This window comes from Glycine max, chromosome 2 (genome assembly GCF_000004515.6).
Source record: "Glycine max cultivar Williams 82 chromosome 2, Glycine_max_v4.0, whole genome shotgun sequence".
NCBI lineage: Eukaryota > Viridiplantae > Streptophyta > Magnoliopsida > Fabales > Fabaceae > Glycine > Glycine max.
Window position 1 is genome coordinate 44,837,436 of NC_016089.4, and position 12,887 is coordinate 44,850,322.

The window sequence follows — 12,887 nt, forward strand, 5'->3', positions numbered from 1 at the left end:
ATCACCAAATTTGTCATGAAATTTGACTTTCTCTCTCCTTCTTCCATCCTCTATTTTCTTTTTCCTATTCTACTTCTCTCATTTTTAGAAGAACAAAAGATAGGACAGAGGGACAGAGCAATGGCAATACGACAGCGGAGTGAGAGCGCGAGAGGAACTCTTAACTATATAAGGGCACAAGAGTGAGGGGTTCGCATAAAGAGGGGAATTACATGTTGTGTTATGAAAAGAGAGGATAATGAAGTGAAAAACAAAAAAGGTTTATAAGCCCTCTTAAGTCTCAACATTGGTTTTGAATTAAAATGAGTTGAAATGCTCCTTTCAATATCTATTCATCAAATAATTAATGTTGAAAGAAACTTTCAACATCAACTATTTAATAATTGACATCAACAAGTTGTACTTAATATCAAAATTATCACGGTATTTTATTTGACATCATTTTTAAGACAAATGATATTGATTCAACTAAAATTTTATAAGAATAAAATTCGAATAAAGAAATGCTAGGAATACACTCTCTTTAATTAACTAAAATTTATTAAAAAGATAAAAAAAAATTGGTGAGACCACACCATACTTAATATCTTTTATTTTCTTAGCATTTTGTAATTTTTAATAAATTTTAATCAATTAAAAATAATAATATTTAAAAAATGTATTTTTAAAAAGAATGTATTAAAAAGTAAATTTTCATATTCATGAGAAATGAAAAATATATTTTTTACTTTGGTAGTTGGTAAGGACCGTTACTATATATATATATATGATAAGGATATAAGAAAGGACAATTACTTCTGTCAGCTCGTAGGCAGAGTCTGACATTATATACTACTAAACTTAGTTCTAAGTCTTGACAAGTGACAAATACGAAAACGCCAGGTATTGAAGCCTCGTGCCACAGTCACACTCAGCTACTAACATTAACATATACATTAATAATGGGCTTGGACCATTTTGATTCATCGAAAATATTGTGTTGTTGAGATGATTAATTCATGTAATGCTGCCAAATTATCAATGCTTTCACTTTTGCTTCCCAAGTTCACTTCTGATACCATGCTTGATGTGAAGTTACTTTTAAAAGACACAACAATAATAGGCTTTAAAAGATTAACTTTAAGCACGTTCTTGCTAATTTCGGTCAAATAAGGAAGTTTCTTCAATAATATAGGATCGAGGTGGATCGCTATGGCTCTGTCAGCTGAGTAAATTGATGAGCCATTTTTCAACAAAATATTTATAAATGATAACCTTTTTTTGCCATGATATCGTTTTTTTAATAAATAAGAATTGAATTCAAATATAATAGATTTATAATAAATAAATCAATAAGTGATTAATTTAAGTGGAATATGTTTAATTTTTTAAAAGAAAAATTTTATATTTGAATCTTCTGTATAAAAAAAGATTGTTGGAAAAAATAATTCCATTATGTTATAAAATAATTGTATCCAGATGGAATAAAATTACTTTCATGAAAAATACTTATTTTGTAATTTGTTTGGCCAACTTTTTTTTTTTTACTTCAAAGTTACTTTTAAATTTAAAGTTATTTTTTAAAAATAAATTAAAAATTATTTGTTATTTTTTTATAGCTTAAAAGCTATTTTTAAGTTCAAAATATAAACATAATTTTGTCTTTAAATTCAGTTCAAAATATAAATAAAGGTGAACTTGTTTTTACAAACTCAGCTACTAAATAAAATTAATCAAAACATGAGTTTGGAAAATTTAATCTAATCAATAATCATGCACTAAGTTGTCCTAGTTTGTATTTACACTTAGTTTTATTTCCATCATTGTTATTGCGGGCCGAAATGTATATGCGTGTATGGAATAAAAAATCTTAGCTAGAACTCATATTTAGCAATTAGCATATCTAGCCTACAACAAATTAAGCCCATCCTACATGGGCCAAACCCCAAACACTTATGGGCTGCTACTATATGTATCTCAAAAAAGTTTCACCTGCACCTCCATAATTTCTAATATCTCATTACGCACTGAAATTCCAAGAGAGGACAATGTTAGGGCAGCAAGAAATTTCAAAGCACATGTTGTGATTCTTCTCAAGCACCACTGCCAAATTCAATTTGAGACAGCTAAGGGCATTTTTGCCCATTTGATTTGCTTTAAAATTTACATGGGGTGCAAGTGAAAACTAATGAGGTGCAGAAAGAAACTGCCCACCTAAACTAGTTTTCCAAAAGTCATGTGACCCGATAGTAAAAAAAATAACGGTTTTTGCCCAAAAGTCTTTGATGAATGCAAGTTTACTTCTGCGTATATCCTTTATTTTTCTGTAGTTGTTTCTTTGGCTTTACTTCTGTTGACTGTCATCTTTTTTGTCGGAAGTATTTTAAAAGTTAAATATTTCAAAGTTCAATGGTTTAGAAAAACAACTCCTAAATTTCCTTACTAAAAAAAGAAAAGAAAAAGAACTCCTAAAGAGTACAAGTTACTATTTCACTTTGAAGTTTGAACTCGTAAAAACATGAGAAAATATTAAGACTTTCGCCAAAAATTCGAGCCTCTAGTGGATTTGCCCTCCCTAATACATGTTATTGTTTTGTATTCAGAACATATTAATCTCGGCAAATTGCAAAACAATCCTTATTATTAGTGTTTTGCATTTTTCTCAGCTCAGGTTTTTAACAATATTGGTAATCGATCTTACCCACGTGACATTCTCGTGATGAATTCTAAGATATTCTATTGTAATCAAATCAATCCAAAATTCTAAATAAAGTTTATTTAATGGATATATGATATATACCTAACTGTCATTATTAGAGATGTACACAAAGAAATAATAAAAATTGTCAATCCTACTACGTAAATACAACATGACCAAAAACACAATTATTGAATAGTACCACAGTGTTTTGGTTTCTTCACAGCCATGTTCATTTCCCCACACACGTGCGCCTTCAAACAAACTTCTGGATTTTCTTCATATAGATAGGTGGATTATTCACAAATCGGATTTAATGATGGGAATTGGAAGATTGTTTTCCCTTAACCACTGTGACGGGGCAAGAAGCATTTGTCATCACATTATTGCTTACGCTGCCCAACAACACCCTAGAAGAAACAAGTGTTTAAATTCTCTTTTAGAATCACATTAACCATATTAAGCATTTAAAATAATTCCACATATTAATCTGGTGAAAGATTAATTTTAACAAAAAGGTTCTTAGTAATTGTTGTTAGGAATTTTAATTAATTAATATGAGTTATATATTATATTATAACATTTATATTAGTTATTTATATTGATCTAATTCAATGAGTCCATTAGACTGTTAACAAAAAATTTGATATGGATTTAATGAGCGGAAATCAATTTGGACCATTAGAGAATAATGAAAATCCTAATAGGTTAAAACTCGAGACATGGTTCCCAACCAATTGTTCGTGATCACTATAAGATTTCGTTGCGTGTTGATGAAGTTCTATGGATCTAGATATTCCTTCAAATCTCTTGATCACGGAATGTGTCTTGTTGCTCATTTGGTAAGGTTTAATTAAAATTTCCCAACAATTATAATTTTAATTTTTGTACTGCAGCTTTTAAGAAAGAATTAAAAGAGTAAGTAGTTTAAAAGTTTAATAGGAAAATGAAATATGGATAATATGATGCAAGAGTATAATAGAGGGTGCTTGGTAAATGGTAAATAATGGTACCTTTTAATGGGACCTAAACCCCTGCTTCCAACAACCAAAAAGTCCAGGTGAAGATCTTCTACAGCATTACACAACTTCTCCCTTGGATCTCCCCAATACACCTTTGCAACTGCCTTTGCCTGTTTCATAACATCAACAGAAATACACAAAGGTTTACCATATTTATGTTAAATTACATTTACACCATGGTTTTCTTCCCATAGTAACTGCAGAAGAAAATACCACACAGTAATTAAGAAACAGCATAAATACCCCTTTAGTCATGGAGGCAGTGTCAAGGATATCTCTGACCTCAGGATCCCCGGCAATCTCATATTGCTTAGTAAAATTCAACTCCCTCAATTCCTCCAGAGGCACTAAAGCTGCAAACCCATTAACCAACCCAACACAAAATGTTAAGCACAAACACAAGCACAACTTATTATATACAAAACACCCTGTATATTACTATTTCCGTTCCTATTTTAGAAGAAACAAATTATAATGTAAAATACATTATAACTTGTTTCTTATAAAAAAGAATAGAGATAGTATTATATTATATAACATACATGATAGAGGGCCAACCCATTCATCTTAACTCAGATTCAGTTGTTTTTATTTTCTGATATTTGTTATTTGTCTAAAATGACCCAGTTATGTTATATTTAAATGAGATACTGTTGCTCTTAATAATTATCAATGAAAAATATGAATGTTTAATTTACTTTCTCTTTAGTTTTAATGGTGGTTTTCAAGGATATTTTTAGTAAATAGATATTTTCTTACTAACAATACACCATTTGACCATATAGTACAAAATGTATATATAGATCTTTAGGTACAAAATTGAAGTTTTATTTCGATGATATGCACAACTTTTTAATGCAAACCTTTATTATATAAATTAGCGAAGTGAAACTCGAATTTTGGTTAGAAAATAAGACAAACAACACTGCAATTGTATTTAAGTTTTGTTGATTACTAAGTATATATTAGTGTATGCATAAGAAAGGGAAAGAGAAGGGCACTAACGTGAACTAGTGTCCTCAAAAAGCTCCTTTCGGGTGTGATGAGCTTGGGGAGGCTGAACGGTGATCAAGATGATTTGATCACCTTTGTTGATGAGATTATCAACGGCCCAACAGTTCGTGCCTTTGCCATATCTGAATGATGATGCCAAAAACTGAAAGGTTGAGTTCTGTTTCTATGGTTGGTGTTTGTGTTGTTTGGTATTTCATTTCAGGCGCCGCTGGTTTTGAAAAGTACTACTACATAAGAGAAGGATGTTCGTGAAACAGCTAGAATAAGATGGAATGTGTTGAAGGGAAAAATTGTGACAAATTAAGATGGTGCGGAGAATATGGTATAAAGGTAACATACACAAAATTAGCTTCTAATTGTTTTCCCACAGCAGTCCACAGGAAAACACAAGATTATGCCATTGTAATGCCATTTGTCCTGTCTTATTCCGCCAATTGACCTATAATTAGCTTCTAATTGCTTTCTAGAATCAATTGTTAATTACTTTATTAAAAAGACATTACTAGAAAAGAACAAAGAAAATAATTGTGTTTTTTAGATTGAAAATGATTATTCTTCATAATTCTAGTTTAAGAAATAAAGAAAGAAACAGGCATAACGAATAAAGGGGAGAGAGATCATCCTTATGCTTCAATAATCTACTTTGTAAAAGTGTTTGTTACTAGAAATAAAGAAGCTAGAAAAATCTCTTTACAACTTGCATGTCTATTATACTTTTAGTTTTTCCAATTCTTCAGATTTGATAACTCACTATGATCCAAATGTTTTTTTGTTTTTATTTTTTAATAGTTGAAAAATTATTTCATATATTTAGAAATTATTTGTGTGAAGTTAATTGCAACAATCTAAATAACTTAATAGCATCATTTATCTGATTGATTATCTTTTTATATATATAAATGTTTATTTGGTAATAACCTATTGTAATAATAAATTTTACAAATTATATGTTGGGTATAAGTAGATCAGACAGAATCAACCCACAAACTCCTCTAACTTTGTTCAAATACAGTAGATTGAATTGGGTCATTGAGTTATGTATTTCAAATATAATTGGATTAGACAGCAGATTCATGTATTTCAAACCTTAATCCGACCAAATTCAACTAAATAATAATTTCTAAATTATAATTTTATTCCTCTAAAAAAATTATAATTTTATTCTCTTGTTTTTAATATTTTGAGAATTAGCAATGAAATTTAGTTTCTTGCTGTCAAGTATAAAGTAATTGTTGCAAATTTTGTGTGTGTTACAATTGCACTTTAAGAAGGTTTAGGTAGTGTCTATGGTGAAGTAGTAAAAATGTGCACCACCGGTGAAACATTATTTATCACCTTTAGATATATTGTTATTTTATTCAACGGTTGAGATATTGGAAAGGTAACCGTTCATTCCAGTTGGTTAAATCTACACTAACTTAATTGAAAATTGCAATTTGGTCCCTTCTAAAATATGATTACAGTCTTGCAGAGGAAGGGGTTTGTGGCAGAAGAGTTATTTACCAACAAATTTTGTCAGTTTCATAATGGCCACTAATTAAGCATTTATACCAGTTTAAGATGGGAGAAAATCAATATACCTTTCAGAGTTATTCATAGGACGAACAATAGAATTGAATTTATTCACCGAAGAAAAAAAATTACAAAACAAAATCCTAGCATGCAATACTCAAACACAGGAAAAAAAAAAAAACAGAAAATCAAAACCCAAAACTCAACCTTTAACCAATTTCAGCACCCCATAGAAACTACCGAAGGTTTATGATGCACAGAAGGCAGGAAGCGGATGAGCGCAATCTCCAAAAATTATGTTGAGCTATTTTTTGTTAAAACAGCTAGCAATATATTGATAAACTTGCGTAATTAGCTTTTAGTTTTCATGATTTCTGTTGGGTAGAAGAAGTACCTCTCCAGCAAATCCGTTGTCAATATGTTCATGGTCATCAATTTGTTCTTCTGTCTTTATTTTTTTACTTGTTTGCTTAAATTCTGCGGCTGTAAAAGTTGTGTAGAGCTTGTCATGGAGTCTGGAATCACCATAAAGCACAACAAGAGTAGAAATTTTATTTCCTTTTTGGACACATTTTTTTTTATAAATAAAAATACTTACAAACACGAAGTGTACCAATACCATGCTAATAAATCTAGAGAGAAAAATGATTTATTTGTCATTAGTTAATAATATATGCACATTGTAATAAAAACACTTGTAAGTATAAAAATGTTATAAATTGTTTGTGTTTGTCTTCTTTTTTATTTAATTATTCAAATATGAAAAGGGACGCATCTAATTGTTAAAAAATTACCAGTATTTTTTTCTTCTTCTTTACCCACTTATTAGATCAAAAAGGTAAAAAAATAACTTGCTAATGGAGATCATAGAAAAATGTAAAAAATATCATAAATAATATAATTTTCTTTATTTTAATAATTTTTTTAGTTCTTCAAACCAATGTCTTAAGAATATTGATTAAGATTTGCAAAAAAGAATTATAACCAAAGTTATAATAAGGAGGAGGAATTTATTATATAGAATACAATAGATTGAAATGATAACTAAAATTATTTATCGATAAAAAAAAACTAAAATTGTTCAATTGTTGCTGGAGAACCGGGATGATAACTTGCATGGTGGGAGTTGCTACCGGAAAACTAATAACATGATAACTGTTTTAGATTTTAATACAGGTCTTAATTGGTGAATAAGATAGGACAAATTAATAGGACAAATCCGTAAATAAGATAGTACAAGATAAAATGTTAATTGGTTTATAAAATAAGAGAAAGTGATAAGATATTCTTAAAATAATGGATTATCGTGTTCACTAAACTGACCTTAAAAAAAACTCAATTTTTAAAATTTAATTATGTAGATCATCCTTTTCAATTTTTAACAACCATACTTTAATCTTATCCTCTTTTAAATTCTATTTTTTATTAAAAAAAAGAGATACTATATATATCATATATGAATTTTAAAACCAAATTCAATTGTCTTGCAGGAAGAGAAGGCTTTTCCCGCTATGTCACACTCACACCTCAACAGCTTGTCTTCTAACTGCTCCAGTTCCATGGAATTGGAGATTGGAGCTACTCATACAGATCAGACACTTGGTACATATGCTATATAATAATATTTACCTTTCATTTGTATATTACTATATTCTCATTTAGGCTTCATTTGTTGTTTCTTAGAATGCTAATGACTGGCACCATTAGTTCTACTTGTTTGTGAATTGTGATCTTTATTTGCTTATGCCTACACCAGAGCCTTGGTTTCCGTCTGATACATCTACTGGGTACCTTCAAGATGCCATTGCAGGCAGGGGCATTTGGTGCAAGGAGCAAAATTTACTATCCTGCTCTAAGGATCAAAAGGTTATATTAATTTGCTTAATTGTGTTATTCTTAGCAAAAGCTGTAATTGTCAAATTCTTATGACTCAAAATTCATTATTTGGATGATCAGGTAGATGAATTTCCAATGTTTTCCACAACAACGGCCCAATCCTTCCATGGTATGTATGCTTTGGTATCTTTTTCAATCTATGTTCAGCAATTCCATTGTCAATTGATCATCAATCATCAATTTGTTCTTTTGTTTTTTGATTTTTCTTAACTGTTTGATGCAAATTCTGTGGCCAAGTGTATGAAGTTTGGTGATGGAGTATGGAGTTTTGTCAAGTCATAGTAATTGAAAAAAAAAACATAGAGCATTATGTTAATATATAACTGATGCATCTCCTCACCACCTTTGTAGATTGTGGCTTTACACACCAAAAAAGGTTCGTCACTTCAAACCTATCATCATCACCACAAGGTGACACACATGAAGCTGCAATCAAACATGATCCTGCTTGGAGTAGCTATGCATATGGTGAGTCAGACAAAAATGATGCTCTAGTTTCATTCATCACATGCTTTTGTTGAAACAAAAAATCAACTGTCTTTGAGTTAGAATGACCCTATTCTCTGGATTCCACACCTTATTCATCTTAATTTGTTTTCAAAAGTTATAATGGTTCACTTACATGTCCTTTTTGTTCCTTTTTGTTCCTTTTCTCATGGTATAACGAACAAGGTCAAAGGAAGAAAATTGCTTACCCCTTTAAGTTGGTGAAGTCTGGAGGAATTGAAGGGGAAACAACCCTCAAAGATATCAATAACCAAATTCTCACCACCCCATCAGCATCAAAGCCAATTCCTCATCCTGTGAAAGATTCTGTGACAAATCCATGCAAATTGGTCCGAGAAAGTATTGGTTTGTCTGGGAAAGAAGTGGCATCCCTTACTAGGATTCACACTCGGGGTAGAGGTTCCATTACCATTATTAGGACCAAGGATTAAAGAGAAGTACCCTCTCATTCATGTGTTACATATGTCAATGTCAGTGCTTTTTAGCATAAACTATAACTCCTAGTGATGTTTGTTTTCTTGGTTTATGACCAAATATTACAATGTAATGACAAAAGGACTTCCTGTTGCAGTATAAAAAGTTCCACTCATTATTATGACTATTCACTATTGAACTAGAAGGTTTTACGGGTTTCAACAGGAATGAACAGAGCATTTCAATTTTCACATAATTTGTCTTCAGCCAAACATGGAAATCTTCCAAATTTATATGCATGGCATGCAAATGAAATTGAGTTTTCTGTTGCTACTCTTTCATAAACTCCAATCAGAGGTCATGCTGTGTTGCAATACATATGGGATCATTATAAAAATAAAAATAATTGTATAACATTAGTTCAAAGGTCTAATTTTACGTATCTGAAAAGGCAAGTTTTTATTGAGAAAGAAATTGTTTAGTATATTTTTTGTATTTTCTATGTAATAATTACTTTCTTTGCAAATAAAAACTTATCATTTTGAAATGTTTAAAATCAGTCCTAAAATCTAATGTTAACATTTTTTTTTTAAGAAAAAGGACGATTCAGTGTAAGAAACTCGCATCTAATGGGATCTAAAAAGGATTGATAAATATTGCAACCTAAACCTTCTGAGTCTTCTAAATGGATAAATTTTTAACTCCTTAAATTTCTGGTTTAATAGTAATAACAATAGTAAGTGAAAGTATCCACTAAAAATGCAATCCCACTACAATATAGGCAACTTTTTTAAAGTTTACGTGCATTTTAATGTGAAAAAATATTTTCTATCATGTTTGAAAAAAAAAAGTTGTTGAGGATAAATATCAAAATAATGAAATGACGATGTATTCATAAAGGAAATGTAAAATTTAAAAAGATGTTATGTATGTAATAAACGATATTCATAAGAAAGAATGAACATGTGACTTTTTTTTTTTAATTACTAAATCAATCTCATATCTTCACTTGTTCGGAGAGGAGTCTTTAGCAGCATAAGAAATTATAACTTATAATTAAATTTCTTAACTTGACAAAAACCAAAAGTGAGATTAGTGCTAAAAATAAATCTTATGAGACATTTTTGTCTTTTCCAACTCTTCTCTCACCGAAAACATTATGAGAATCTTTGAACTTTGAAGGGGTTATATGTGTTATCCTAGTACGTGCCAAGCGTTGGTGCATGCATTGAGCAAACACGATCCCGAAATTCGCTTCTATGTTTGATTGGAATAATATCTATACCTTATTTTTAGCCCTCCAGTCATTATCATGAAGCAATCAACGACAGTGTCTGATGTCATAAATCATAATTGGTTACGACGAGAGACAGTTGCTAAAATATCACGAAATGTTCATCATGCGGAAACATATACAATGCAATAAACGGATTTTTTTATTATCAAAGAAAGATATTTTTTTAATAAACAACTTTCACTATCACTAATGCTTCCGGATGTAAAATTGATATTTAATCATGGAGAAGGCAATATTGTAGAATAAGCAGCCGGCAATTGAGTTGGGTTACAAGTGAGACGTATGTTTAGAGGATAATTGGCCAAATCTCTTATAAAATTTGAGTGTGTCATGGCTTATATTTCAATCACTAATCAATAAACTATCGTCAAGATATTGATCTTTGCTTATTTTTATGTATTAAATTGGATATCACACACAAAAAAAAAAACGGAGGAAGGCATCGTTAGTGACATAAACGGGCTAAAATGGTCTCTCATTGAAAAATTCAATAAATTTACAAGCTAATAGGTCTATCACTGAATAAGCTAATAAACTTGTGAGCTAAAATGTTTATCACATTAGAAACAACTAAAGTGTAACAACAAGATAACTTTATTCTGAACTAAGATTTTCTTCCTTTTTCATACGTGTATTGTAGTGTTCATGCACTTGAATGTTGGCGTTAACTTCAATTAATACTTGATAAATTGGATTGAAACTTTCCTTTGGGCCAAGTTGTTTTGATCAGCGGATTGGGCCTTAAACTCAATTTGAAACACTAAATAAATAGCGTTGGACAATTGCTTCCTGCACCCCATTCCGGATTATAAAATTACATTTCAGATTAGGCTTTCCAAAAAGTTAAAAAGGTGCATGAAGCAATTTCCATCGAGTTGAATGATATTTCAAATCAGTTAAATCCAATCTATGACCTATAACAGAGGTGAAGACTAGAAAAAATTACGAGGTCGTTGTAAACTTGTAATGGGTGTTATTTGGAGTATGATGATGAGTTTAAGATGCAATGTGAATGTGTAATGTTGATACTTTATTGCTTATATCCAAGGCCAGAAAGTAGAGGGCTAGAGGCAAACAGAGAACATGGCAATGGTGGTTTCTAATGCATGCAAGAAATGAATTGAATCATTGAGCGGTGTGGCTTTGACAATGGATTGTAGACGTTAAGATGGGATTGGAAATAAAATTGAAAAAAAAAACTTTAAAAGAAAAAAAGTCACGATGTTTAGTGAATATTCTTTATCAGAGAAGTCCAAGCAATATTTTAAATGGCTCTAGGACTATTTGAGAAAAAAAAATAAATTAAATGATTGGCAAGTGTATGAGATGATTGTTTGCTCGTGTTGCTTTTGCATCCCCGCTCCCCCTCTACCATTGATTATTGTTTCCATTACTCTCGGCAAAATTAGCCATAATATTAATTGTCTATATTTGTTAACAAAAAACAATTACATATCTTCTAAAAATTAATAGATAACGTTCCAAATTAACCCAAGAGCAATGATAATGTAACTTGTAGTTTTGTTAGATGTGGTGATCTTTCATGAAATTCTTCCGATGTCACGGATACTAGTGAATTATTATCTATGTTGATAGGTCAATTTTTCACTTAGGACTTCAAGTTTTATATATTATGATAGATAAATGTATGAATGGACAGCGTGAAATAGACTGCATGGTTTGGGTTATGAATTAAAGAAAAGTTCTGAGCTATATGACCATGGTAATTTTGGGAACTTAATTACTTGATGTTTCAAAAGGATGAATTCTCAGTTAATGACTTTCTTAAAGGTGGGTAAGTTGAATAAAATTATGTATAAATATATATAGTTTCTGATTGGTGTACTCTGATGATAAAATTAAACATGAATTTATTCTTTTAAATATATTCTAAATGTAGTGATTTTTTTTATTCTTGTGTAGTATTCACCTCTACATTCATGTAAAATGCATGCTTACCCTTCATGCCACACTATGTGTTAGCAAATAACAGAAACTTCTAAACAATATAACAAAATACGGAAAAGAAAAGTTAAAAAAAAAATAATGGCATATAATCACTGTATATAGAAGCATGAAAACCGTAAAAGAACAATAGAATTAAAGTTAGAACTGAACCTATTTACACTCAAGTGACTCGACCCGACTATCTATCTTATTATTATAGCACAAAAGTTAATTAGTCAATAGTGATTCTTCACTTTTTTGTAGTCATTAGTCATATTAGTGATTTTTGTTAGAGGGGTATTTGGAGAAGAGAAGAAAGAAGGGGTACATAGAGAGGAAAGTGACCTTGCCCATTATTGGTTAATAGATTAAAACGTAAAACTGTTTATTTAAAATTTCATTTTGATTTATTAACCAATAACCCTAGATTATGAATCCGAGTCACCTCGCCTAACCATTAACCAAGTTGGTCCATTTCCAATTTTCCACACAGATACGAAAGAGCAGGTCCACGTCCAACAAAAGATTCAAGCAATAAGTGACCAAACGTGCAGTTTAGTGGACATCCTCTAATTCAAAATGTCAAATACGTTCCCCTTCA

At 30.5% G+C, this 12,887-nt stretch overlaps 2 protein-coding genes across 2 annotated transcripts; one reads left to right on the forward strand and one right to left on the reverse strand.

Moving 5' to 3' along the window:
* Window positions 1-2,743: 2,743 nt before the first annotated feature.
* On the reverse strand, window positions 2,744-4,966 carry LOC100793691 (universal stress protein A-like protein). The gene is made up of 4 exons (XM_014769514.3): window positions 4,705-4,966; window positions 3,943-4,052; window positions 3,691-3,809; window positions 2,744-3,087 (listed from the first exon to the last, which is right to left on the reverse strand). Exons 2-4 carry the CDS (start codon window positions 3,952-3,954, stop codon window positions 2,991-2,993), a joined length of 228 nt encoding a protein of 75 aa, XP_014625000.1. The 5' UTR covers window positions 3,955-4,052; window positions 4,705-4,966; the 3' UTR covers window positions 2,744-2,990.
* A 2,735-nt stretch (window positions 4,967-7,701) lies between these two features.
* On the forward strand, window positions 7,702-9,228 carry LOC100794213 (uncharacterized). The gene is made up of 5 exons (XM_006576029.4): window positions 7,702-7,827; window positions 7,982-8,091; window positions 8,182-8,230; window positions 8,473-8,589; window positions 8,794-9,228. The coding sequence occupies exons 1-5, from the start codon at window positions 7,737-7,739 to the stop codon at window positions 9,057-9,059; spliced, it is 633 nt and encodes a 210-aa protein (XP_006576092.1). The 5' UTR covers window positions 7,702-7,736; the 3' UTR covers window positions 9,060-9,228.
* The last annotated feature ends 3,659 nt before the right edge of the window (window positions 9,229-12,887 follow it).

Excerpts from the sequence above, each read along its gene's own strand:
- LOC100793691 (XM_014769514.3), bottom strand. Across the intron at positions 3,088-3,690 it reads GGTTTAGGTCCCATTAAAAG|GGTGTTGTTGGGCAGCGTAA; the intron begins GTACCATTATTT and ends TGTTTCTTCTAG.
- LOC100794213 (XM_006576029.4), top strand. The coding sequence starts at position 7,737 with ATGTCACACTCACACCTCAACAGCTTGTCTTCTAACTGCTCCAGTTCC. Across the intron at positions 7,828-7,981 it reads TCATACAGATCAGACACTTG|AGCCTTGGTTTCCGTCTGAT; the intron begins GTACATATGCTA and ends TGCCTACACCAG. Across the intron at positions 8,590-8,793 it reads TTGGAGTAGCTATGCATATG|GTCAAAGGAAGAAAATTGCT; the intron begins GTGAGTCAGACA and ends ATAACGAACAAG.